This window comes from Elephantulus edwardii, unplaced genomic scaffold, assembly GCF_000299155.1.
Source record: "Elephantulus edwardii isolate Elephantulus edwardi_28Jun2011 unplaced genomic scaffold, EleEdw1.0 scaffold00272, whole genome shotgun sequence".
NCBI lineage: Eukaryota > Metazoa > Chordata > Mammalia > Macroscelidea > Macroscelididae > Elephantulus > Elephantulus edwardii.
The window spans coordinates 2,358,159-2,367,698 of NW_006400022.1; the positions used below are offsets into that span (position 1 = coordinate 2,358,159).

A 9,540-nucleotide genomic window follows, 5' to 3' on the forward strand; every position below is an offset into this window, starting at 1 on the left:
CTGAGATGATTCTGAAATTCAGGTGGTATGAAATCAAAGTCATATTTTGGCTCCTGTGGATTTGGTTTAATTTTCCTCAGCTTCAGCTTGAACTTGCATACTCATATGCCATCAAATATAGAGCTATTTAATATACCTTCTTTATTTAAGATACCAAATGCTTCTCAGAGAAATGCAATGTAAATACTGTGCTGAACATATTTTATTAAGAATAAAAAACAATGATTGAATTTTTGTTCTAAAAAAACCAAATGAATAGAGAAACTGTGATATACTCACACAATGGATTATGATGCAGCTGAACTACAAGGAACTCATAAAATATTATCCAAAATGAGTGACTCTGGAGGACATTGTGCTGAGTGAAATATCTCCACAACAAAAACACTGCATAATGCCACTCTTATAAAATAGGACTGATATAGGGGTTGGGGGAAACAAAGAAAAATAAATGATGAGTACTGCATTGAAACAGATGAGGAAAGAACTGTTTATAAAATGAGTATTGATTAGGTCTTATTTGCATGGCAAGAGTCCAGAATAAGAGGTGCATAGCAAATTGGACTAGGGAGTAGGGGGTGGGGGAAAGGAGAAAATTGTGCAGCAATGAAAGAATCTTTTTAAGAGAAAAGCAAACTGGGGTAAGGGAAAGTAGGGAGGAAAATGTGCAACAATGAGTGAATGGAAATCTAAATTTTCTGTAAACTTTCATTAAAATGTTAATAATTTTTAAAAATTAAATTAAAAAAGAAAGTTACTCCAATCCTCACTTTTATATGTTTATGGTTCCATAACCATAAAATATATTCTGCTCTCTTTGACCAGTACATTTTATATATCTATAACCTACCCAGGAATTGATGGTATACTAATTGACATATTTCAACTAACAGATGCTGCCATAGATGTGCTCACCAAGTTGTGCCAAGAAATCTGGAGAACAAGCACTTGGTCAACTGACTGGAGGAAATCTATATTTGTTCTCATTCCAAAGAAAGATGATCCCACAGAGTATGGAAACTATCGAACAATATCATTAATATCACATGCAAGTAAGATTCTGTTGAAGATTATCCAAAAACAACTGGAAGAGCACATCAACAGAGAACTACCAGAAAGTGCAGGCTGGGTTTAGTTGGGGCTGTAGTATTGGGGATATTGCAGCTAATGTTAGATGGATCTTGGCTGAAAGCAAGGAGTACCAGAAGAATATCTATCTTTGTTTCATTGATTATGTAAAGGCATTTGACTGTGTGGATCATAACAAACTGTGGCTAACTCTGAGAAGAATGGGAATCCCAGAACACTTGATTGTGCTAGTGTGCAACCTATACTTGAACCAGGAGGTAGTCATCAGAACAGAGCAAGAAAACACTACATGGTTCAAAATTGGGAAGGGTGTACGCCAGGGTTGTATCCTGTCTCCATACCTTTTCAATCTTTATGCAGAACAGGTTATCTGGGAGGTTGGGCTCTATGAGGAGAAATGTTGCATCAGGATTGGAGGAAGAATCATTAGCAATCTGCATTATGCAAATGACACGACCTTACTTGCTGAAACTGAAGAGGATCTGAAGCACTTGCTGTGGAAGGTCAGGGAATGCAGTCTTCAGGATGGATTGAGATTCAATATCAAGAAAACAAAGATTCTCACCACTGGGCCAATTGGCAGCATCATAATGAACAGATTGAGATTGTTCACAGTTTTTATTTGCTTGGATCCACAGTCAACACTCTTGGCACCAGTAGCCAGGAAATTAAAAGATGTGTTTTGATGGGAAAGTCTGTGCTTAGAGACCTATCTAAAGTGCTGAAATGCAAAGATGTCAGTCTGGAGACTAAGGTGTGCCTGATACATGCCATGGTCTTTGCAATTACTTGCTATGCATGGGAGAGCTGGACAATGACTAGGGATAATGGAAGGAGAATTGATGCCTTTGAAATGTGGTATTGGAGAAGAGTACTGAATATAACATGGACTACTAGGGAAACAAACAGGTTTGTCCTGGAGAGGGTAAAGCCGGGCTGTTCCTTGGAGGCAAGGATTCTGAAGCTTCATCTGGCATAATCTGGACATATTACAAGGAAGGACCAGTCCTTGGAGAGGGATGTCATGCTTGGGAGGGTGGATGGACAGCACAGGAGAGGAACACCCTCGATGAGATGGATTGATTCGGTGACTGGGTTAATGGGGCAGGTGTGTCGGAGATGGTGAGATTGGCACAGGATAGGGCAGAGTTTAGGGCTGTTGTACATAAGGTCACTATGAGTCGCAGGCAACTCGATGGCACATAACAACACAAATTAGAATTAAATTTTGAAATAGTGATCTTGACATCAAATTTTTTGCATTAATTTTTAGTTAAACTATTAATACTTTTGTTCTCTTATAGCATTTACTTGCTATTCTTATGTAATGTTTGATCTGTCAATAGTGCAAAGAAATGACTCTGAATGTATAAAATAACGTACAAGTCAATTGGAACAGATCTTTTCCACAGATAAGGTAAACTATACATCACTAACAGAAACATTAAGAAAGAAGATTTTTAAATCCAGATGCAAAGAATTTGTACTTACCCGTGATGGATGCCTTGTGGAATATTTAAAAAAATTTTCTAAGACAGCATTCGGTGTAATATTTCTGCGAACTGCATTTGTAATCCCAAATGTTTTTGCTAGAGGTGTGGCAATAAACCTACAAAAATATGAAAGTACACCCAAAATCTTAAAATGTGCCCATAAATACATCAGAAACCTGGAACTATACCTTTATATTATAAATGAAAGCTAAAAAATAATAAAATGAAAGCTCATTTATTTATGTAGTCCCTGGGGCTATCTCCAATCAACTTTTAACTCATAAAAGTTCAAGGGAGCTCTGGTGGTGTAATTCATAAAGAGTTGCATTGCTAGCTTAAAGGCAATAACTCTTTGGCAGTTAAAATGTATCATCCGTTCCAAAGCTGAAAGATGAGCGTGGTAGTTAGGTGCCATTGAGTCAAGTATGACCCATAGCAACCCTATGAACAACAGATCTGAACCCTGTCCATTTTCCCACTTCCTGACTCAGATACATCAATTCATCTTCTGTTATATCTTTATTCATTGTCTAGCTCTCAAATGCATAGAAAGTTATTAGAAAGACAATGTCCAGAACCAGGAATACTTTACACCACAAATTGACTACATTGCTGCTCAATCATTTGGAGAGATTCCTAATTGCAGACTTTCCCAGTGCAATACATCTGATTTCCTGACTGCTGCTATTAAGGATGTTAATTGTGGATACACGTAAGGTGAAATACAGATTGGATGGATATGGAGAGAGGATACAACCTTGATACACTTGTCAAACCATTTAGTGTTCCCTTTCTTCAGCTTCATGGGCAAGGTATAGGTTTGTCATGAGCACAACTAAGTGTTCTGGGATTCCAATTCTTCTCAATGTTAGTCATAACTTGTTACACAAATGCCTTTGCATAGTCAATAAAACATAAATAAATATTGTTCTAGTATTCATTACTTTCAACTTGGATCGATCTGATATCAGCAATGATATCCCTGGAATCATGGCCTCTTCTAAATCATCATTTGACTTCTGGAAATTCCCTACACTTAAAGTACTGTTTAAGTGGTTTTGAATGGTCCTCAGCACTATTTTACTTGTATGTAATACTAGTGATCTTATTTGATAGTTTCCACATTCTGTTGGACCATTTTTTGGAAAGGGAAAAATACATGGATCTCTTCCAATCATGCTCTACAGAGAAATTTTCCCTGTATCACAAGGATGTCCACTGTCTCCACTTTTATGCAATATTGTATTGGAAGTACATGTTAGGGCAATATGACAAAAGAAGGAAATAAAAGGCATCCGATTGGCAAAGAGATGGTTAAACTGTCCGTCTATGCAGATGATATGATAGTGCACACAGAAAATCCCAAGATTTAACAACAACAAAACTGTTAAACTTAGTAGATCAATTTAGTAGAGTGGCAGGATACAAGATTAATAGAAAAAAAAACTCAGTGTTCTTCCTCTATAGTAATGCAGAGAAGGAAATAAAAAAGCAATACCATTTATGATAGCCAACCACAAATTGAGTACTTGGGAGTGGATGTAACTAGAGCCATAAAAGACCTATACAAAGGAAACTACAGAACATTTTTTGAAAGACACAATAAAAGACCTAAAGAAATGGGGAATGTTTCTTGTTCATGAATGAGAAGACTCAATACTGTGAAAATGACAATTCTACCAAAAGCAATCTACATGTTCAACGGAATCCCAATAGATAGCAAATTCCTTTTTCAAGGATATCTAAGGGAAATAGTCAAGTTTATTTAGAGAGGAAAGAGACTCCGAATAAGCAAATCACTTCTGAAAAACAAATATGAAGTGGGAAGCATAGCATTCCCTGATATCAAAACCTACTACACAGAGGTAGTAACCAAAACAGCATGATACTGGTACAATGACACATAGACCAGTGGAACAGAATTGAAAACCCAGAAAGGATCCATCTATCTACAGTCAACTGATATTCGACAAAGAAATAAAAGCTATCAAATGGGGAAATGACAAACTCTTCAACAAATGGTGCTGGCAGAATTGAACAGCTACTTGCAAAAAGTCAAAACAGGATCCATATCTCACACTATAAAATCACCCAAAAATCAACTCAAGGTGGATCAGAATAAAGCCTCAAACCATAACAAACTGGGACCAAGCTTGGAAGGCCTAGCCTATAAAAAGACTGCCAAATATAGCCAGTAACTCACAGTCTGAAGAGGACTGGGAAAAAACATTTGGAAATACCATTTTAGAGAAGGGTCTTTTATCAAAAGTCATGGAAAAACTTTTCACAAAGGAAGATATTTGGATGGAAAACAAACACATGGAGAAATGATCTAAATCAATGGCAATTAGAGAGATGCAAATCAAAACCACAATGTGATATCATTTTATCCCAGTAACAGTGGCAAAGTTTAACAGGACAGCGAGCAATAAATGGTGGAGAGGATGTGGATATTAGGAACTTTTATATAATGATGCTGGGATTGTGAAATGGTGCAACCTATCTGGAAGGCAGTTTGGCATTTCCTCAGAAAGCTGAACATAGAAATTCCATATGACTCAGCTATCCCACTGCTTGGCATATTGTTGTTGTTGTTGTTGTTGTTGTTATGTGCCGTCAAGTCATTTGCGACTCATAGTGACCCTATGTACAACAGCCCTAAACCCTGCTCTATCCTGTGCCAATCTCATTGCCTCTGACACACCCATCCCGATTACCCCAGTCACTGAATCAATCCACCTCATAGAGGGTCTTCCCCTCCTGCGCTGTCCCTCTACTCTACCCAGCATGATGTCCCTCTCTAAAGACCTGTCTCTCCTTACAACATGTCCAAAGTATGTCAGACGAAGCCCCAGAATCCTTGCCTCCAAGGAGCAGCCTGGTTTAACCCTCTCTAGGATGAGTCTGTTTGTTTTCTTGGCAGTCCATGGTATATTCAATACTCTTCTCCAGCACCACAGCTCAAAGGCGTCAATTCTCCTTCTATCCTCCCTAGTCATTGCCAAACTCTCTGATGCATAACAAGTGGTTGCAAAAACCATGGCCTGTATCAGGCGCACCTTAGCCAAGGATTTTAGAACTGAGACACAAATGGAAATTTGTCCACTAAAGTTCATAGCAGCATTATTCACTATCACAAGAAAATGGACAAGCCCAAATGGATTGTGAAATTGTGGTACATTCACAATGGAATACTATGCAACATTCAGGACCAACAAAAAGGATCAATAGTCAGAAAACATGGACTTGGTGACAAAATGAGACTGGAGACAGAATAATAGAAGTCTATACAATAAATGACCTATTCATTGCAAATTCTTTTTTATAAGAAGCATAAACAAAGACTATACACATGGATTTCACTTGATGATATGCATAGGAATCAGAATGACTACATCTGTTGGAAGAATCACTGGGGAAGCTCAATATCAGTTGTGAAAACTTGGCAGGTTGTGATTGTGGAACAGACCACCAACTATTCATATGCAAGTTCAAGTTGAAGCTAAGGGAGGTTAAATCAAATCCACACGAACAAAAATTCAACCTTAATTCCATTCTACTTGAATTTTAAAACCATACCAGGAACAGATTTGAGACCTTGAACACTAAGGAGTGAAGACCACGGGAATTGTGGGATGATATAAAGAATAGAGGAGGAAGACAAGATGGGTGTCAGATTAGCCTCTGAGTATTGCATTAAAAGCGTCGAGAATCCAAAGCAAAGAGAACAAATCAAGTGGTTATGGACATAAACAGAAAATTTCAACGGGCAGCACAGGAAGACAAAGCTAAGTATTATAACGAAATGTGAAAAGAGCTGGAGTCAGAAAATCAAAAGGGGCCACTCAGCATTTCTTAAGCTGAAGGAACAGAAGAACAAATTTAAGCCTTGAGTTTTAATACTCAAGGATGGGCAAAACATTAAAAGACGAATTGCACTGGGAAAGTCTGCTGTCAGGGACTTCTTCAGAGTACCAAACAGCAATGAGGTCAGTCTGGAGAGTAAGGGGTGTCTGATCCAGGCCATGGATTCACAATTATGTGTAATGCATCAGAAAGCTGGAAAATAATTAGGGATGATAGAGGAAAATTAATGCCTTTGAGCTGTGGTCTGGAGAAGAGTATTGAATATACCATAGACTGCTAGAAAAACAAACATAATCATCCTGGAGGGGGTGAAACCAGGCTGCTCCTTGGAAGCAAGAATTCACAAGCTCTGTATGACATACTTTTGGAATGTTGCAAGGAGGAACCAGTCCTTGAAGAAAGACATCATACTTGGGAAGGTGAAGGGACAGCACAAGAGCAGAAGAACCTAGATGAGATGGATTGCCTCAGTGACTTGGGGAAAGGGGCTGGGTGTGTCAGAGACAATAAGTTTGGCTCAGAATAGAGCAGGGTTCAGAGCTGTTGTACATAGGTTCAGTGTGAGTTAGGGCAACATGACAGCACATAACAACAACAGAATAACTTGGGAGAAACTTGAGAACCTTATGCTGAGTGAACTAATTCAGTCTCATAAGGGCAAATGCTGCATAAGACCATTATTGTAAAAACACAAGGATAACTAGTAAAACATGTACGGGTGGTCAAGGGGGAAAGGGTTGCAAGCAGAGGGATGAGGATGAGTAAGGGTTAAACAGAAGTGTTACTCAGTTTGGTAAGTGTAAGGAAGGAGAAAAGAAAATGGGGATGGGAAGGATCTGGGTGAAAAAACAAGGATTGATGGGCAAGGTCCAAAGGTGATTAATTTTGTAAAACAGAATGCATGAAAATATTTGTATGAAACAGAATATGAAAGACAAAAGGTGTGAAACACAATATATATGAACTTTGCAAGCAAACCAATTGAAAAAAAAGAGCTGAAAGAAAATTTCAAAGGGCAGCTCTGAAAGACAATAAATTAAAATTCTATATTATAATGAAATATGCAGAGAGCTAGAATTGGATAATAGAAAGGGAAGAACTCACTCTTCATTTCTCAAGCTAAAAGAATTTAAAGACAAATTTAAGCTTCGAGTCACACTATTGAAAGATGCTATAGACAATATGTTGAATGATCCAGGAAATATCAAAAAAAGATGGAGGGAATACACAGAGTTACTGTACCAAAAAGAACATAATTACATTGGAAAATTTCAGAAAGTACCGTATAAGCAGAAGTTGAAGGCACTAGGGGGGAGAAAAAAGCCCCAAGAATTGATCGAATACCAATTGACATGTTTCAACTATCAGATGCAGCCCTGGATGAGTTTACTACATGGTTTAAAATCAGTAAGGGTGTGTGTCAGGGTTGTACCCTCTGTACCTATTTGATCTGTCTGCTGAGCAAATAATCCAGGAAGCTGAACTCTATGAAGAATTACATGGCATCAGGATCAGAGGAAGACTCACCAACAACATGTGCTATACAGATGACACAACCTTGCTTTCTGAAAATGAGGAGCACTTGAAGTGCTCATTGCAGAAGATTAAAGGCTACAGTTTTTAATATGGATTACAGGTTAACATCAAGAAATAAAAAATTCTTACCACTGGACCAATAGACATTATCATGATAGATGGAGAAGGTTTGATACTTCCAAGTACTTTATCTTACTTGCATCCCCAATCAACAACACACTTGGTACCAGCAGTCAGGAGATCAGGAGGCATATTGCACTGGGAACGTCTCCAAAATTTTTTAAGAGCAATGATAACAGTTCTAGTGCTAAGATGTGCCTGATTCAGGCCATGGTCTTTTCAATCACTTTCTATGCATTTGAGGGCTGGACAATGAATAAAGATGAGAGAAGAATTGATGCATTTGAAATTTGGTGTTGAAGAAGAGTATTAAATTGTCCATGGACTGCCAAAAGAACACACTGATATATCTTGGAAAGTACAGCAAGAGTGCTCCTTAGAGGCAATGATGACAAAGCTTTTTTTCATATACTTTAAGCATGTTGCTAAAAAAGTGGCTATTTCCAGAAGAGGGAATCATGGTGGAGGAACAGAAAAGAAAAAAATGAAGACCCTCAACGAGATTATTGACACAAAAACTACAACAATAGGCTCAGTATTTCAGAAATTATGACAATGACACAGATAGGACAAGATTCAGGTGTGTAGTTCATAAAGTTCATACAACTATGAGTCATATTCAACCTGATGGCAATCAATAATGACAACAACAATAATAATTTGGTGTTAGATATTAATTAAGGTTATGTCTACTTGTTCTATATAGGCTTTGAGCATTATGTAGTGTCCTTCCTTGTCTCTTATGCTGGTCTTCACCATGAAATCTATTTTCTCAGATCATTACTGCTGCTCCTACTTTCTTTAACAACTCATTTGTTTGGTATTCTTCTACAATTTTTATTTTTATTCTTTCACCTTGTTTATTCAATTTGTATCCAGTAGGCTTCTATTGATGGGCATTGCTTTTTTAAAATTCATTCTGCTGCTCATTTTATTTAATTGGTGCACTTAAGACATTCACGCTCGCTCGGTGTAATTATCCATAGACCAGATTTAATTGTTGCCATTATGCTGAGTTCTTTTTTGTTTTGTTGCTAGTTACTTTGGTCCATCCACTTATCTTTGTGTGAATGACATTTTTAGTACTTAATGTATAATTGGTCTTGTTTTCTTTTAGAAATTCCTTAAATTCTTTCTTTTCTGTGAATGACCAACTTCTTCCTTCATATTTGATGTACCATTTTCATGATTCTTGACTGGGAATTCTTTTTCTTCAGTTTTTTTATATACCATCCCATTTTCTTCTTAATCACATGCTTTCTGCTGAGAAGTTAGAGCTTTATTTTAATTGAACTTTTTTGTAGATTATTCTGTTTTTCTTTAGCAGCTTTTATTATTCTGTCTTTGTCTTTGTTCCCAACTTCAACAACAAAAACAACCAAAAAAAACCCAATTTTTTTTTTAGGATTATATATATATATTTTTTTTTAATTTA

At 37.2% G+C, this 9,540-nt stretch overlaps 1 protein-coding gene across 1 annotated transcript in view; it reads right to left on the reverse strand.

Moving 5' to 3' along the window:
- Positions 1 to 9,540, reverse strand: part of CERS3 (ceramide synthase 3) — a 185,713-nt gene that overhangs the window by 136,981 nt on the left and 39,192 nt on the right. The window contains exon 2 of the mRNA XM_006900052.1: positions 2,581 to 2,698. Coding sequence (XP_006900114.1) covers positions 2,581 to 2,698 — 118 coding nt within the window. The remainder of the gene's footprint in view (positions 1 to 2,580; positions 2,699 to 9,540) is intronic.